At 38.4% G+C, this 19,442-nt stretch overlaps 1 protein-coding gene across 3 annotated transcripts in view; it reads right to left on the bottom strand.

Annotated features, from left to right (window-relative positions):
* Positions 1-11,199: 11,199 nt before the first annotated feature.
* SRPK (SR splicing factor protein kinase) overlaps positions 11,200-19,442 on the bottom strand; it is a 27,075-nt gene continuing 18,832 nt past the window's right edge. For all 3 annotated transcript variants that reach the window (XM_022855302.2, XM_022855299.2, XM_022855300.2), the window contains 5 exons: positions 19,032-19,305; positions 18,306-18,409; positions 14,868-15,775; positions 14,106-14,366; positions 11,200-13,977 (listed from right to left, as the gene is read on the bottom strand). In XM_022855302.2, the coding sequence (XP_022711037.1) occupies positions 13,757-13,977; positions 14,106-14,366; positions 14,868-15,775; positions 18,306-18,409; positions 19,032-19,305 (1,768 nt within the window). In that variant the 3' untranslated portion in view covers positions 11,200-13,756. The remainder of the gene's footprint in view (positions 13,978-14,105; positions 14,367-14,867; positions 15,776-18,305; positions 18,410-19,031; positions 19,306-19,442) is intronic.

The following is a 19,442-nucleotide window of genomic DNA, read 5'->3' on the forward strand; positions in this document are numbered from 1 at the left end:
CAGTTAAACTTCACAACTTGGTACGTGTCTAATTAATATAAATGCCGTGTCGTTTGTCATTCACAGGAATATGTGAAAGGCGAGCCAAGAAGTAGAAACGCGTGACAAAAAGTCAGCGAACATGCTTATGATAAACTTTTTTTATAAAGGTTTTTGAAAACACGTGTTGCCTATGCATCACCGGCAGTTAACGTTATCCAATGTGAAACTCGCAAAATGCTTTCCAAAAAAACGCTAACATTATTTCGATTATGTTGGTGATGATTTCAGCATAGATCTTTACTTGGGCTCCTAGATTGCTTTAACTATAGGTGAGAAGCTGAACTACAAAGCGTTGAAGGCAGACGCTTCCGATGAAAAGTTGATCGTCTATTCTATCCCAGTACTTCGCAATTAAAATCTAGGACCAAAAGGGAATGAACATTTTAAAAAGCTTTCAAGAAAAGATGTCGGCTGACTTTCTCGGAACTTATACGAACGCGGACGATGATGCCGGTTAAAGACTTATCCTTTGGCATACCACACTGACACAATCTATGGAGTGGTCATAATTCTCGCTCTGAATGTTGCAAAGTTCATGAGAATTAAGCTCAAGAACAGCAGAAAGCAGTGTTTCTGATGACAACCGCTAACGTGATAGCAATGAAACCCTGTAGTCAACCAAACCAGCGAGAAATAAGCGCGTAAATTGCCAGCCCATCAACGTCAGTCGAACCAGTTACTAGTTGTAGAATACAGAATGCCTCACCAACAGGCAGACTTCTTACACCACCACGCAAAAGGCTACGGAAACGAAAAGATCCATTTAGCGAAACCAAAAAAATATGCAAGAGGAATACTGCCAAAGGACACTTTTTACAATCTTATAACCTGAGCGATCCGAACGATGCTGACATGATGGAAATATTCTAGTGAGAAAAAGTGCACGCGGCTTCGCAGAGAGGTCTAACTGTTGTGCACTGAAATCACAAAGAGATGAAAATCTGCAGCTCCTGCTGTTTTCGCTGTTACTGGCACGCTAGTTCTTTCAGAAACCTGAATAATTTGAAAGTTTGGGGTGAGCGGGTTTTACGGAGTACGCGTCCCAGCCCAACGCGCCTTTGGGCCGTATCGCCCCAGTGGCGAAGTGTCCATATTCTGTGAGCAGATATTAGGGCAAGCGAGACTGTTCTTATATAAAGATCACTCAGTTATGTTATTAACTTCCCGTCTCTACATTATCACCTTCCACCTTCATCTCCCACCGACTCCAGGACTCTGGTTTGGAAGGACATGGTTCAATCACGTTTGCAGAACCGTAACGCCTAAATCTATGACTGCTAACATTAGCGTTGCGGTAATTTTCGCTGCGCTTCTTCCAGATACTCACGAAAAAATTTCTCATACAAACACTATCCAGTGGGCGCGAAAGCGATATAAATGTGTAAGATGTTGGAAAATGTCCGTTCATAACAGCCCTGTTGGCTACATCGACGAACGTTTAAATGCATACAGTTAAAACAAATACACTTGTCTAGAACTTCCTAGGTTCAGTGGCTAAAATACTGTCCCACGTAATTGAGGTCAAAATCTGCGTCACTGCCTAGGATTTATTAACACTTAAAATACGCGATATGCATAGTCGAAACTTTGAAGTGCAAAAGGTAATAATAGTTATCGCTAAGTGGAAAAATTGACTCCAATAAGGCTACGTTTTAGCGCCCTGTTAGATTGCTTTATTTAGTGGCTGCGTGAAGAAAGGCCACCTTCAAGTCAAGTGGTTGAAAATCCTGCTATCTGTAATAACGAAAAGAAAAAAGCTAGCCTTAATAGCCTTGTAGTTGGCGAAACACTGCGTAAAAGAATTTTCATTATGAATTACTATCTCAGTTTTTCAGAGACTGCCTCCTACATTTCCTTATGCGTGCAATATACCTGAAAAAGAGCACGGAATTTTGACATAAGCATGTGACCTACACAGCCAGTACATCTTCTCAACAACTCGTGTCCATCTATATATATATATACATGCAGTACTTGTCAACTTCTGACCTGCATTAGATATAGTTCCGAAAGATGCTGCTCTTTTTGAGCTTGCCTGAACGGAAGTACGTCAAAACATGCTGGGCCTTTTCACAGTTTACGGGAGCATACTGCAGATGAAAAAAGTAATTATCGATGACGCAGTAAAGATCAATCCTTTCGAGCAAGCTACAGGCATCAGCCTACTCAGGTAATAACCAAAATTCACTTCTATTCTCTGCGGTAATTCGTGGCCTACCCAGTGGGATCAAGAAGCGTCACCTGCTAGTAAATCCCGTTCTACACTCAGACGATCTGGTTTTATGTGTTGTTGGCCGATATCGCGTCCAACGGGCCTTAGCTGTTTTGAACCACTGTGTCACTGCCCTGGGGCTAGATGTCAATTTACGAAAGCTGTGGCCATAAAGTTTCGTCCAGGTGGTCTGTTTACCGCAGCAGACTTACTTCATCTTGGTAAAAGCGCCGTCCAGTAATTTGTATTTAATTCGTTCATTTATTTAGCAAAACAGGCTCATACATAGCAGATATTTTTTGGTGACCTAATTAGAGACAGCCTCTGCATAAAACAGAGCTCTTTCAGTTAAAAGTAATTTCTTGTTCGTTGTTTTTTTGGGACTACCTTACATACAATTAACTTCACGCTCTCGATCGAGAAAAGCTATTTTCTCAAGCTTGACCTAAGTGTCCACCCTTCAGAAAAAAACAGACTAATCTAGTTGTTTTGTGACACGCCACTATTCGTTGGGGAGGTCAAAAAATTGTTTGAGTTAAAAGAAACGTTTAGTTTATGCACGAAAGTGCATTTGAATACAATGAACGATATCGACCTCGAATTCTATCGGATGGGGCCAATGATCAATGGCGCAATGGTAACACCAATTAACATGCCGTCGCTAATAGTTACACGAAATTCACTGCATCATCTGTCCTGCCCGGAAACGGTTGCACCTCCCGATTATATGGGGAACCCTTTACGCGTTTACAAACCGCGAGGTGTTGCCTGTTAACGCTTTTTCTTATTGCATTGATACGTTTATATGAGTGATATATATAAAAGATCGTGACTATTTTTATCGTGTTTCCATTATTGATTTCTCTATGTAATAAGGGCAATTTACTTAAACGACCTTTATCGTGCTGCGCGATTAACATTCTCATCGAACCCTCGTGAAGCAAACTTTTTTTGCTCTCTCTTTACAAAAATTAACAGTATTTTATTTTTTTTGCAACAGTCACCATTTAAGAAAATCCAGCGTTAGTCTAACCTATACTTTACAACAATAGAGCCGCCGCTAGTATTAACGTGTACATTTTATCATACGGCATTCGTGATAAAGCAAATACAGCACAACTGTATACCGTTCAACAATTCGTGGTTTATTTAAAAAGTGAGGATGAATTTTCGGCAGTGATCTGTGGGCTTTGGCTTTATACAGTAGAATGCTGCGGTAAGCCTTGGTGACAGTTTAGCAGATTAATGCTGATGTGTTGTACTGACTCCGTTGAATTGTTTTCTGACGCAAGGAAACGTAGGTCGTTGATTGTCCTTAGCTGTAACTGAACCGCTGCAGCTAACTGCAATTGTTGTACCACTAATATCTCCTTTCGGAAATACATTTTCCTTTATGTCGGTTTGCTGCTGCAAGTTAGAACCCATTTTGGCAACTAATGCTGAAAGTATGTTATATCATTATTTATATTTTTAGATAAGATATCATGGAAAAATACAATTATCGGGTGAAGATGTATCACATTTGTTACTTCCTCTTATAATGCTTCTGATTAATCACCTTGTTATTAATAGCAATATTACCGTGGTATTTTCAGACCGGTGATAAAGTAGATGAAAATAATATCGGAGAGATCTGCTAACTTTACTTATACGTCGTCTTGAGGTGTCAACTGTTATCGCTTCTTAAAAGTAGGTCACTGGGTAAGTACCGAAATTTGAATATCCATTTGTCCAGCTTAGCCGAGAGGCGACCTATTCCTGCTTAATATGACCTTAAGCTTGTTTACCTTCGGACTTGTCTAGGCTTATAAAATATAAACTCTAGGAAATGCATTCGCATTTCCTAAAGTTTATATTTTAGGGTTTAATAAATGTATCTTGCAGGCACTTCTATGTCTCATGCAGAAGTTTTTTAATAAATAATATGAAGGAGTTGTTGGTCAATCTAAATCGTTAGGTCCAGGTTTGGGATACGAGTGGATCATGCTCTGACAACGGGAAGCAGTTCTTTTCTCATAACAATAGAGTTTCTCCCATTAGGTCGTAAAGACGCATTGCAAAATGAACAGATTTACCGCCCTACACAGAAATGGCACCAGTGCCTTCGTTACTCACGTTTGTCTGGATTGTAATAAAATATACAGATATGTGAAATTGTATGTTAGTGCGCCCAAACCTAGAGAATGAAGATGAGCTTTAGAGCAACGTTCGGCAAGATTCGCATAGTCTACTATAATAGTTTTGCACCAGCAGCCTGTAGCTCCTAGAAGTATCTGCAGTATTTTTTTCATTCACGTAGGCTTACGTCTATATTATTCTGGTTGTTTCATTTTATTGGACTCGATGCCTTCACGCGAAGTAACCTGACCTAACTGCCTAACTTTTTCTAGCTCTGTGTAGTTTTAATTGCTTTTCTTTGAACCTTGCAAAACGCATATACATATTTTTACGGGTATAATTGGATTTAATTAAGACACCCTTCAATCATTTCACTTTTATTTAGGAAACGCATCGAAAATCTGATACACTGATACAAGTGGAACAATGATATGTTTGTAATACTAAGCAAATTAACTACTAAATAAGAAAAAAAACTCTACAGGTGTAAAAAAATAATTTCACTTTTATTTAGGAAACGCATCGAAAATATGATACACTGATACAAGTGGAACAATGATATGTTTGTAATACTAAACAAGTTAACTACTAAACGAGAAAAAAAAACTGTACAGGTGTAAAAAAATCAAAAGAATGAGGGTAATATTTTACTGTAGATAATCGTATAATAATAAAATTTGAACTTCACATGAAAAAGCGAACCTTAAAGGTTGTTCATTTTTTTTGCTTGAGGTAAAATACCCTACTCGGATAAGTTAACTAAAAAACTGACTATTGTTAATTGGTGTAAAACAACTCACTGTGATCTCGTTCTTTTTGCCGATATAGGGTTAAGCGAGCGCTCTCTAAACATAGGTGGTGTGTGCGCTATAATCATGACAAGATTGAAGACAAAGGCAATTTGTCAACCTTTACTTAGACAGGTTGTATAATACGTGTCAATACATAACATAGAAAACATATATGATGTATACATATATATTTTGGGGAGATACACATATAAAGAAGGAGGGAAGCATGAATTCAGCAAGAAGATACCTTCCCTTAGAAGCTTCCGTTGTAACGTTAAACCGATGCAGAACCTCAACGCAAACAGTTACTTGCGTACTACTCTAGTAAGGAAGGGAAGTAGTTGTTGCCGATTTTTATGTTGAAGCAGCGATTTTTCAGATGTGCGAGGGCGGACCTTTTTCGTAACGAATCTCCTTATGGAAACAGCTTGAAACTATGTTTTAATTGTCTCTATCACAGGCTAGAAATACTCAACGATTCTTTGCTATCTTGTATTGTCTTTGCTATTGGCTTTGTAGGAAGGACAAAGTACTATCCAGTGCCCGGTTATAATAGAAAGAAAAACGTCTAGGATTTTCTTTTGGTCGTTTTGAACATACAGTTAATGAAATATAACGTTTACAGGAGTGAACGTTTTCTGGATAAAAAAACTGTAATATCTATCACAACTCATCCAAATGAATATATTATTGGTTGGAGTTTCCGTGAATCTGTACTAGAACCCGACATTGATAGGAGAATGCAGAATTTAAGTACAGCAAAATCGGCTACAGCGCATTAGTCCAAAAGACAAAATGTTAAACATTTTAACTATGATTCTATCGATTCGCATGGACAACCCAACTATGATGTGGACAAGTCCCGGTATAATAAGAGTGACTACATCAAAGGTGGGATGACACCACGTTCGAGTGAAGTCAGTTCAAACAACTATGACATCATCATCCGAATTTGACAAATTCACATTTAGATTATCAACCAACAAAAAATGGGGTAATCTGTAAAGAGGTCTGACCAGCAGCCCAAATTAGTTGATACATAGATACGCATTACTACTATTATTTGAATCCCTGGTCTTCTTATACTTGTTAATGCTTCCCTCTCTCCATAAATAATTATTATACCCGAAATGTCTTCATCATGAGAAAGATGAACGGAAAACCGGAGCCAGTTATCTTTCCTTTTGCAACAGCATGGCATGATTATGGATACGGTGAAAACAACAGGAGTGATATACAAAAATCCTTTGAGTATACAACAATGATAACAGGTCTAATGTGATAGTAAGATAGTGAATGTTTGCTTGGCAAATAAGCGATTAATGTTTAAGTGGCATAATAATAGCATTTTGAATTATTTGCTTAACCTATATCTTGATAAGGACAAACCCAAACATATCTATAGGCAAACAAATAGCTAAGGACAAACAAATTACCATCATTTATTTCGTCAACCCACAGGTTAGTCATCCACGATATTATCTGCAAATTGCCAACCAATTTTTGGGACTTAATTGTAAAATGTAGTATTTCTTACCGTATAAGGCTCTTCCGTTCCAATCAGACGCAAACAACGTTTTTTTTTCTGGAGTGGCGACTCGGCTTAACTCTGTCTGCTGTACCCATGCCTTTTGTGACCTCATATAAACTTAGAAACACCATTTTTTTGTCACCCCTATCTTATGCAGAAATCGGTTATCTTTGCTGCAAGGTATTGAGAAGACGTGGTTCCTTGTGTACTTTACTTCGTTCATAAGTGTCTACGCTCCTAGTTTTTGAGTGAGTTCCATACATTCAAAATGCAAAAGATTTTTTGTAATTTATGTAACTCTTTCTTTCACACGCTAGCAGCTTTTATCTCTTAAGCTTGTTGGAGACTATCACAGAAACCATGAAATAGGCGACCTTAACTTTGTGATCCCTCCGGCATAGTTGTCGTATGCTGGCAATTTTTTCTTTTATATACTACATCTCCCCCATTTAACCTAGACATTTTGAACGATTTCATATTTCAGGTTACAGATCGTCTGAGATAGAGTTTCTAAAAATACTTTTTGTACAAATGTCCATATTTTAACACGAAACATAAGCGAAACCGACTTGCGGCAGCAACCATAGTTGTAGTCGGAGCAAAAACAAAATAACCTTTTTCGTAGCGAAAAAGGGAAATTGTTTCACGCATTCAAAATGCCGTACAATAGTTAATTGTTTACGACCTGCCTTCTTGGCCAATTAACAGAGAGTAGTCTATTTAGGGTGCTCTAACGCCTCCTGGGGAGGTACATTATACAAGTTCGAAACTCTATCTTTGACTCTACTGAACCCCTTCAGGCAGTTTGCTCAGTTATAAGGTCAGTGGTTCACGTGGTATAGACATCACGAGCTATTTCGGCAGCACTTTAAACTCGGACACGCGAAATCTAGTGGGTGTCGAGAACTCATTTTTTCATTGTGTTGGCTAAACGAAAATTTTGAAGCATTGTTATTACTTTCGAACTAGCCTAGGAGATATGGTTGCGACATCTACCTTTTGGAAGTCGCTATAGGCAAGACAACCTGCGTTGCATGGAAACGATCTTAAAAAAAAGAAAACCATCAGCTGCCTAATATACAAGACAGGTTCAATATACGGGATATATACATTCGAGTAAAATAAACGCGAGGAAAATAAATATTAGCAATACGGGCAATTGTAAATACATATATTAATAAGCTGTCAGTAAGTAAGGATTAAACCTAATATGATTATAACGAAACAATTCGATAGCAATGAATGATACGAATGAACTTCTTGAACACATTCGAAAAATTGTCAAAAAAAGCTTGTTTTTTGCACGAATGGTACTGATTATGTAAAATATGCTTCATATAAATACGCTCCATCTAAATGTATCAATATAGAATTTAATCAGGATAAGTTTCGCGAGCTGTTTATGGTAACGGGTATGCGTTAAGTCGCCTTTCATGAAGAAATTTCTTTAGAAAGCCTATTCTTTTAATAACAAAACAATAAATTCGGTACAGTGGAAAAAATGCGTCGTTTTTCTTATTAGCTACTATCGACTGTCTTCATGTTGGACGCAATTTCCATCAAGATTAGAAACTTTGTGCTTTTGCTTTGTGCGAAATTGATAGTCTATATTGTTGGCACTTTTCGTGCGACTTTTGAAAAATCCGAGATAGATTCTCATGAAGCAAGCTGGAAGATTCTTAGTATGTTTTAGATTTAAATAGCTCAAAAAATCATCGAAGTTTGCTGAAAAAACATTTTCGATATATCCGAATTTTTAATTAACGGCCGTTTTGGAGAAAAAAATATCAGTTGTCAGTTAAGTCATATAGATCAGCCACAGCGGTTAGTCTTCTTGAGACTGTTGCGTTTTTTGCACTTTTTAGCCGTTACTATTAAAAAGGTTACTTACGGAATAGGGAAGATATATTCTGAGAATGAGTCGTGAATGGTTTAAATCCCGAATTAAGGCTTTAATCGCGATAAAATTTCGTTTTTAGGTGTGGTCACAGAAACAAAACAGAGGAAATATTCCAAATTAGCTGGAAAAAATAGCTCTATATATTCAAACAGAAGGTATTCACATGAAGCATATATATATAGGGTCATATAATGTCATAGATGTTATGGATAGCCTCAAAATAATAAGAGATGAATAGGTTTGGAGTCGAATTTACCAGTTGGTTTAACGGTCTGAATTGACTCTTGGACTGGCATGGAATCTACAGCAATGAGCACTATTACTAAAATTTACAAATGCAGTCATTATTTGGTCCGTAATACCTCCGCGATCCGAACAACAGATGTTAAGTATCATTAAATAACACCATCACGGAGCTTATGTAAGTGAGCGCCTGTAACTTAGACCGGATCCTGAAACTGAAAACAGAAACAGTAGAAATAAGCTGCGTCTATTGAAGTTGTCGATGAGGAGGGATTGCAGTAACTACATAGAAACCATGTTATTCTTTGGAACTGTGGTTAATCAGGTACAACCTGGCACATGTTGATATTCATGAATGACCGATATGGAGGGCCTTTCATTCTTTTACATTGAAAAGCTGATGTGAGTGGTGCGATGTATATAGAGTGATGGAAAATGTATTAGGTTGATTAGAAAGTTTCCGTCGGAGTCAAGATATGGCGCTAACGTAGGATCGGTCGATTGTATCTGGTTAACACTTCCCAGTATGATTTTTAACTGTCGTTTGGCGGGCGTGTATCTTGTTGCGTTAATTGAGTTTTTGTCGTTGAAGAAGTGGTGATCCAGTACCTTCAATCATGGGGCTCCAAAAAATGCTGATTTGGCATTGTTTTCACTATTTTCGCACTGGGAAAAACGTTGCCAAGGCAAAACAAGAAATTTTGAAGCCTAAAGCGAACGTTTACTGCACGTTCGCTTTAGGCTTCAAAATCGTTAATTTCAATTGAACGACAACCCATGCTCCAGAAAGCCAATGACGAGCTGCAAATACTACTTGTGGAAAATGGGGTGCAATCCACCCGATAGCTCTCTATATAGCTAGAAGTAATCCAGGGAACTGTTGCCGATTTTTCCCATACATAACAAAGATTGAAAAAAAAAGGAAGGGAAGTAAACCCCCATGAACTCGGCGGTGTAATAAAAAAACGTCAAACAAAATGCCTTTTGCTACTTGTAAGAAAAAAGTAATTTTTAGACAAGATTGTCACCGGCAATTGAGGACTGATTTTTTTACTTTTATAAAATGCAAGCCTGAATTCATGGTCAAAGGCTGCGCCTTTTGTATATAGTGAGATGATACGGGAGTATTAGGTTATGAGCTAATCAAACCTCAGGACAGAGTTACAGGAAATCGCTGTGCTAACAGTTTCATATTTTTGACCCACAAAATTGATACAAGAAGGCCTTGGACTAGCAAAGGACGACGTCAATGATAATGACATTACTGCACCGCACACCGCATTGGTACATAGTGAACGCTCACGGAACGTCATTCCATCTAATTATTACTTCTTTCGACAATTCAGCATAGCCAGTAAGGCTAACACTTCGCGAAATGCGTCAGTTCTCAAAAACACAGGCGAAGGACTACGTTGACTAAGATGTCTTTACTTGTTCAAAAGTTAAAAATTAGATTAAGAAGATTAAAAAGTAAAGAGAACCTCCTAATGAATTAACTTTCTAATCCTATAGACGAGCGCTGAAAGCATTAGAGACAGAGTACACATGTGCACTAATCCTCCCACTGTAGCCACATGGCGGATAAACAACGAGATATGGCTCCGAGATTACAAAAATAGTCTATTTCGACCTTTGGAACTTTATAGTTCAGAAACCCCGTAGATGGCGTAATGTTAGCCATTTTTGTTATATATATATATATGTATATATATATATATAAAATACGTAAATAAAAATTTAATATTTTTAAGTAAAGAAAGGACTGTTTAATTATCTATGGATGTAACTATTTTTGTTTTGTGGATGCTGATCTTCGTTTATATATAATACGATACAACACATTTCATTGGAAATGTTAAACTTCGTAGAACTTTTGAAACATCTTTCTATTCTGCACCGCCATTAGAAACAGTTATTATTTCATTTTATAACAACAGTTAAATAGCTTTAGTTAGTATTTATTAGAAGTGCTCTACTAAAATCCCTACACACTTTTCGCTGTCGCTGTTACAGGATGATCACAATCAGTGCTATATATTAAGAAAATTTAAGAGATACCATATGTTCACCGTATAATTAATATAATCGATATAGCTTGAATATATGGCGAAGTAAAAACTAGAGTGAAGTAAGAAGATTAATGAAAATTAGCAATATCGGCAACAGAAACTGATTAGTAATATCTATGTGATATGCATACTGGTAAAATGTGTGGTGAATACGTTTAAGTACATACAGTAATGGCAAGTCTGATTATAGTAATATTAATGAAAATAAAAAGATCAATTGCACATTTAAAGCAAAAATGTAATAAATAATCGTTACAGTTACGTTTTGTACTGAGCACACGTAGGCACAAAGATGAAGAATTTTTTTCTAAGTGAGAGTGCTTTTATTTGAATAGTAGATTTACAAAGCAGTATATATACACACACCCGATAATCACTGTTACCGTTCCTCAGAGTCTATATGTTTCCACCGATTTTTGTTATGTCCCCATTACAGTTATCCACAATCCCTTTCTGTACCCCAAGTTGGCATCAATCACCTTTGGTGGTGGTTACTTTTCTTAAATACTAAATGGAATTGAGGCCCCTCATTCTTATTTCCTCTCTCTGCCTGCATCTCTTTTTCCTTCATTTTGGCCTTTCCCTTGCCAATTTGGTTAAGAGGTTCATTATTTATATGAATTTCGGCGTAATTATGATTTTTCATTGATATTTTTGTTGGTTAGTTTGTGCACGTTGCTGTAAGCAAACAAATCTTTGCACAAAGAGCGAGCAAGATACGTAGCGGTTGCAAAATAATTTGTCCGTTTTTGTTTGTTTGTTGCTTTCTGCCATCACTCGCCATTGTCCGACACGTGCATGACACTATGTTCGACTTGCTAATAACATTCCAAATAAAGCAGTGCTTGCAATATGGTGACGACAGACACTAATTTCGTCCTATGTTACAATTAGTTTTTCCTTCTTGGTTCCATTGGTATCAATATATTTATGTTTTATGTGGTTCTGCGCCTTTGCATGTCTAGTAGAGAACAGTTGCTGCTATCTTTCTTGGGGATCTTCATTTATCGATCTGATTTCTAATATTTTTATCACCTTAAGATATCAGCATAAGGCGAAACAAACAGACATGAGTTTGATCACCTCAAGCTAGCATTGATTTACCTTTATAGACACTTACTCCCGCTTGTTTTTGGGCATGATTCGTTATAGCTTGTCCGACGACTCAGCCTAATTTGTTAGATGTCTTTAATAGAAATGTCGTTTGAAGTCCTCACTTCCGGTCACATATTCATTCTTGGGTACATATGAAAAAAAACGCAACGGCCGTCCGACACACACATACGACTACTATTATGATTCATCTGGAATTGCTAAGGGATCTCAATATTATTCGCGATATTATAGTACGACGTGACGTCACATAATCCTGCTTGAATTTTGTGACCATAGATAAGCAATAAATGATAGTCATTATTTCAGCAGAGTTTAAACTACATCGCATCTAGATATCTCATACTGCGGACCCAAATTATAAAACAAGCGGCGGCAACATTCTTGATCAACTATGTCTGCATATGCATGTCTTGCATGCATAATTGAACGTACGACATCTTTTACGGATTCGTTATCATCTTCCTTGGGTTCGTTGTAATTCGATCGACAACGATTATCGGATCAGCTATCCTCCTTTCATTTACAACGCCCGCTCTTCTTCCTCATAATTCGTTCTTTTTTGTTGCTTTATTTCTCTTTGCTAATATGCTTCCTCGACGTAACATCCTGTTCTATAGTTTGCCGCTTCATTAGTTCTCACTTTACCAATGTTCGTTGGCCCTTCTAACATGACCACCAGCACTGATGAATATGTGGACGAAACCAAGCCATTATTATATACTCTTCTGGTTGCTGGGCGCGTATACACAAATAGCATGTATTCACATACAGATATATGCCAGCCCTACTCTCGCGGCATGGTTCATTTTAATAATAATAAGTTTACTGGTCACCCACGATCAGCTAGTATATCGAGCTTTCCATCTTCGCACAGTGATTTTTTCTACTTTTCCTAACATATAGGTGGCTATATGTTATAATCTTCCGTTCCGCTTTCCGTATTTTGCTTGAAACCAAACAGCAATAAATATAATTGGTATATTGAAGTATTCATATTATTTTACTAAATTAATTGTTCGTGTTTGTTACGTTCTCGTATATCTAGAAAACTCCCTACTCCACTGGGTACGTTATTTTCGGCTATCACCTATCTACTTCCTTTTGTTTTCCGTGCTAATTGGTTGTCTTAATCTACGGTCGCTATTTAAAAATAATAACACTAATAGTTATCATCGTCCTCGTTCCCCTCCTTAGCAGAATACTAAGACTAACAATAGTATATTACCACGACTGGCTGACCTTCTAATATTATATACTTCGGTCTTTTCGTTTTTCTCGATCATCCTTGCTTTTTCGCTTGGTCCATGATGGTCCACTATGAGTGCTCAAATCCTGCTGACAGCTCTGCTTCTTTCTTCAGTCAATTTAGCTTTCATCAACTTCGCTATCACAAACACCGGCAACTAGTCGTTCATTGTATTCCCATTTACGGTGCCGACACACCGGCATCCATTAATCGAATGACGTACAGGCATTTGCCCCGTATCGGTCCATTATATGCGCTGTTTGCAGTAACATCTCCCTACATAGCGGTAATCGATAAATTCATACCAAGCCATCTTCCAATCTCGCTTGTTTTTAAGTATAAGGAACACCTACCACGCTTTGGTGTCTTACTTTTAGGTAATCCGTTTCAGCGCCCCAGTTTACCGCATATCGCTTTCTATCTTCTGGCTCGAACTGGTCCAGAGGCCTCACAGATTTTTGAAAAGAACTCCTTCAGCGGATATAGGTTTAAGAAAGCTGCAGCCAGGGATGTTGCAGAGCTTGCTGTGCGGTTACCCTTCTGTTCACGTCATAGTCAAGCATTGGTTCTAGAAAATCGGCAAATGCCCGAGCATCCTCATGGGACCAATCATACTTTTCGGTGAGTACTTCGGTTAGACCCCACGGCTTCAGCTTAGTGATATGTCGCAGCTGACCCTTCTTATTGAAGAACTCGCGGGAGTATTTGCCTATAGAAGAATAGCAGTAAGATAAACGGCGTATTAGAGACTAGAATTATTTAACCTGCATCCTGACTAAACGTCAATTAGAAACGAAAAAGGCAACATTTGAATAATCAAATGTAAGGAGCATATACCGGAGAAAGCTATTTGACGAGGAATCTCTCCTAACAGCTCAATGACGTGTGCGAGATGGTCTTCGTCACGGGAGTAGTCCGGTCCAGAATGAGGCTCAAAGAGATAGTCTCCTGTAGCCAATTCAAAAGCCATGCACGCCGTTGACCATAGATCTGCCGCAGTACCGTAACCAGCCCCGAGCAGAACTTCCGGGGATCGGTACTGTCTAGTTTGTATGTCCTCCGTGAAATGGTGATGAGTCCAACAAGCGTTGCCCAGATCTTAAAGTAAAGGCACAGACAGGTGATATACCCTTAGGAAAAGTATCGAATTTACCTAAATAGCTGTATTCGGCAAATATAATCTGTAACTCAATCCAAACTTAATCGCGGTAAATATCATTCAATCACCTACGAAACCAGTCAAATTTAAAATATGGTTGTTAGGATGCTGTCCTAAAAGTTCTGCAAATAAATGGAGAAATAATATTAGCTACTTTTTTATATGTTTACTTTATGAATCTCTGAAATTCTTTCTTTATGAAACAGAGAAATGTTTAACATATGCTTATTTATGGTGCTAATCATTATTAATGACTTGTAAACAGGGGGTGTTTACTTTTACTCTCGTGTACTGTCTCACTCATTGGACTAGATTATCCTACGCCTTGTATTAAATACTTATGTTGTATAATTATTGAATTAAAATAACCTGGTAAAAGGATTCAAAGAATACTCTAACATATCCATAAACGAAGATAAAAATGTATGCATTAGTTGTACCAGCAATCTTCACTTGAAGATTTGGACAGTCCTGCCGGACAGGATCGGGTTGAGGCGGCGGGAGCGATCGACGGTTACTCCCCCAGCGGCTGCTTCCACCACTATGAGCCCCCTGAGTTCCTCCAGCGTTTGCAGTTGCAGCCTGCGTCTCCGGCATTGAAGCCACTCTCCGCAGTTCCACTTGAGAGCTGGCCTCCTGCGACAGCGTCCTCTGCTGACAGCCGCTATCCTCACCTCCACCGCCGATAAGTGAGTTTTGCGTCGACAGACGGCCTGGTGACAGCAATACTGTCTCACTACGTTCTAACTTTCGATCACCATCGGGTCGTAGCAGCGAGGGCGATTTGGAACCCCCTTTCGGTGACTTCGGAGGTGGCGGAGATACATCCATAGCGTCAATAGTGGGCAACGAAGAATTTTCGCCAGAATTACTTATTTCTCTGCAACTACGTTTGTCCTCAGGATGTCGTTCCCACCAGCCAGGTTCTTTACCCTCTGCCCAACCGGATGCCTCCTGCATCACCATATACTGCAGCTCTTTTCGCTTGAGATCCTGTTCATGCTCTGAACTTTTTGGCATGATTAGTGTTCCGTTGGCTGCGTGCATGCCGTGCGGACCGTGCAGCGTTCCGCCAGCTTCTCCTAATTCGTCGCTCACTGGATTCATTGTATCATCATCGGCTTCAGCTTGCTTATGGTCCATTCGTTGCAGTCTAGCCATATCCTTTTCAATACGCTCCTGGTTCTTTTTGGCTTTCTTGCGTAGCTGTTTTTTCTTATTTTTTGAGATTTTTTCCCCATTAGCTGTTAACATACGCATCTGTGCTATATCTTGGGGGGCTGTACAAATTAGCGACGGCGGTAAACGTAAGCCCATCTTTTGCCACTGAGTGGCCTCGTATGCCAACCTGCAAGGTAAAGTTGGCGCGAACTATTATTATAAAATTTTAGGCAACTGAAAGCGTACTTATGTAATTAACGTCGTAACGGACATGAAATAAGTTCAGCAAATGTTATAGATTTCGCCCATTGTGTAGTTCGAATTGAAAAACTTTAAAAGTTGGAATAAAAAGGTTACTTGCTTTTATCACCGATACTCTACCGCGTATCGGTGTCATAAATCGATTGATCACAGAATCAAAAGTGGCTCGCATTCGAACGTTACCTCGTATTTTAAATCCAATGAAAATGTTTTGTGTGCCACTGTTTTATTGGATGGTCGAAAATGTATTCACGGTTTTTCATATCTCACGTACTACAGGAAAATTGATGGAATTCGTTTGAACAAAGGCTCTCCAGCAATTGTAACAGATCTACTTAGGATCGAGCTCTTTGAAGACAAATTGAGGACAAAAGAATATATTCTTTTGTTTATTTTATTTATTTAAGGAATTTATGCAGAAATTCGCTATATTTTGCAATGAAAGCATAAATGATGCCCAGAAAAATGTGTGCTGTTTTAGTCAGGATGTGTTATCAGCGCAAGCGGTCTAAAAATGATTCTGTCTCATTAATTCTAGGAATCCCGACGTGACAGCTTCTTGTGGTAGTCAGTTGTTTATAAAAAAGAATGATACAGGCACTGCAAAATTTGAACTAGGTTGAGCTGGGACTAAAACTAAGCATGCACCATCAAACAGTTTTGACTACTTTAAAGAAAACTGGCCACAAAGACAAGCTCGACGTTCCATGCAAATTAACGCAAAAGAATCTGTGTAGCTCTATAGAAACGCAACGCGATCGAACCTTTTCTAAACCGGTTGATTACGGGCGATGAAGAGTTAGCCGGATATTACAACAATGTGCGAAACAGATCATGGTCAAAGCAAGAAAAGGTCTACAATCTGTGGCGAAACCCGAAAAGACGCTGAAGAAGGCGATGTTGTGTTTGTTGGAATTGGAAAGGAATCGTGCATTGTAAGCTACAGCTGCTTCGTAAAATAATTTATTTGGATTTTTACTGCTAATGAATAAGAATATTGTTATACAATATTGACAAAATGGTCGGAACCAGTGAACGGAGGAAGCGTTTTCTACCGTTACAATAACAGACTGCGTACATATTTCGCTACCAGGCAAGGAAAGAGAATTTGGATGGAAAGCCTTCATGCATTCGCTGTATAGCCCGAGTTTTACACCATCTGACTATGATGTATTTCGGCTTCTGCAGAACTTCCCTAACGGTGTTAATTTAGTTTCAATGAAGGCATTCAAAAATCGCTTGTTATCATTTTTCGCCAGCAACTACACAAATTCTACAGTGATGAAATGACGGTGTTACCACAAATATAGCAAAAGGTCATCGATCAAAATGACGCTTAATTAGACTAATAGTATTGTTCTCAAAAATTAGAAAAAAAAACTGCTTCAATTTTGCTTTAAAACCGTCAATACTTTTTGACCACCTAATATTATTAAAATAAAGGTATTTCCTGCTTAATGGCTTTCCGCCATATACGTCTGAGAAGTAGCTTAAGTTCTTCTTCTTCTTTGCACCAGGTCACGTTGCTCTCAGAGCAAGTACTGTTAAGAGTAAGTATCCTCCGACGTCCAAAGTGTTAGGAGTAACACAATTTTTGAGTTTTATACTATACTTATTTCCCTAGTTGTCACTGCAAGCACGATGTAAACTCGAAGATTCATTACCTCCACTAAAAAGGTGTTAACTCTGTTAAACGCTTATGGTACAAAAACACTATTGAGAAGCTTGATTTTTTTTCTTTAAAAAAAAAAAGAAAAAATGGAAATTGATGTTTTAGAGAATTACTTTCTTGTTTTCGAAAACTTTTCAGTGAAAAACAAAAAAGTATTCTATTCTGGTCATAGGACATGAAATAGAAGCAGAGTATCAAATGTATCTTCTCCCATTGACAATCAGAACAATTGTATTATAAAGTTAATTTATTACGCCGTGCTATATTTATCGGCCAGTCTTATTGATTCTTAGGCTAAGTGAATTCTGTTTATTCTGTTTATGAACGACGGAGAAGAAACGCTTCTAGATAGAATTCTCTTGTTACCAAGCCTGTGCGAAATTTTACCACTAGCCAAGTCGCTTTGGGAGAAACGTTTGTCTCGCACGAGATTGAACAGCTATTTCCACTCATGTTGACCACCATACGGAGTATTGCTTGTTATTGTTGCTCTGCTTTGGTTACAGTCGTGACTGATTATTGCTTGCGCTCGGCTAATTGCGTTCATGGCAACTCCTGTTTTTTTCACTGCTAATAAGCCAGTAACTTGAACAGAATTTCTAAAGACTTTTTAAAAAAGAGCCGACTATCTGTAATTCCGGTACAATCAAACTGAAGATGAATTAACACCGCTGGCGAGAAGGTAATAAAAAAATTTATCTGCCTAAACACTTGCTATACCCATCCAATGGCAGTCGAGAATACCAGTAATTAGTATTTCACCCACGATATGAATGCAACGTACCGCCGAATGTAGGTTTCGTTGACACAGACAAGAATATTTTCTGGTTTTATGTCCGTGTGAATTATGTGACACTTTCGGTGGAGATAGTCCAAACCCTCCAGCACCTGGAATAAAAGTGACACGACACACAAAATTGACGCAAAGCAATGAAACGATTATTTACAAAACACATGCTACGTTTTCCTAAACAAATTAAATAAAATATAAAATACAAATGCATCGATATTTATTTAAATGATCCCACTGTTTCACTATACCCCCCAAGATGCCTAATCTTATCCAGTCTTTTATATAGACGCATGACATGCTCATCTATAAACGAATACTAAACGACATTGCGCTCAAGCGGGCTACGAAGCGAGACAGCTAAGGAGGATCCGTGAAGAAATTCATTCACCAAGGTATTCTCAACACGCATGGGATCCAATGGTATATAATTAGTGTGTATACAACGGAGTACGTGCCGTCACAGCGCTTCTGTCGCTGCAGCTATGTGTCATTTGAGGGACTTTACGAAAATCTGCGGAAGACTGAACTCTTACGACCAGTAATTTCCAGGTGTTGATAGTGAGTGCATTGAGTAAGATTTAAACTAATATACACGCTGGTACTGGCAGCGTTTCTCTGATTGTACCCTAAAATTAAATATTGATACAGCAACGGCAGGAGTTAATGAGATTTTTTTTTGACTATACTCATAAAACTCTGCCAAAACGTGAGACTCACTTGTCGCATGATGATCTTCACGTTGTTAATCGGTATTCCCTGATAATTGGACCGAATAATAAGCTTGAGCAGATTGTGTCCCAGCACTTCAAAGACCATGCATACATGGGTGCCATTTGCGCCCTCGATTTTGAAATCGTCAAGAAGTTGCACCACTGAATGTCGAGCACGATCAGCTTCGTCACTTTCGCGTACGCAACGAAGAAGACGGATTTCATCAACGGCAGTTTCTGTGTAATGTGGCGCACTTTTTACAACTTTCAGAGCAACGAACCTGTACGAGAATAACATTGCAAAAGAATGATTCATATTAATGGTAATTCTTATCTCCAAAAAAAGACGCTAAAAAGTGTACCCTCTTTCTGAACGGTAAACACACGACGGTGCGATTTATTATAAGACTGACTAAAC

This window comes from Varroa jacobsoni, unplaced genomic scaffold (genome assembly GCF_002532875.2).
Source record: "Varroa jacobsoni isolate VJ856 unplaced genomic scaffold, vjacob_1.0 scaffold_201, whole genome shotgun sequence".
Lineage (NCBI taxonomy): Eukaryota > Metazoa > Arthropoda > Arachnida > Mesostigmata > Varroidae > Varroa > Varroa jacobsoni.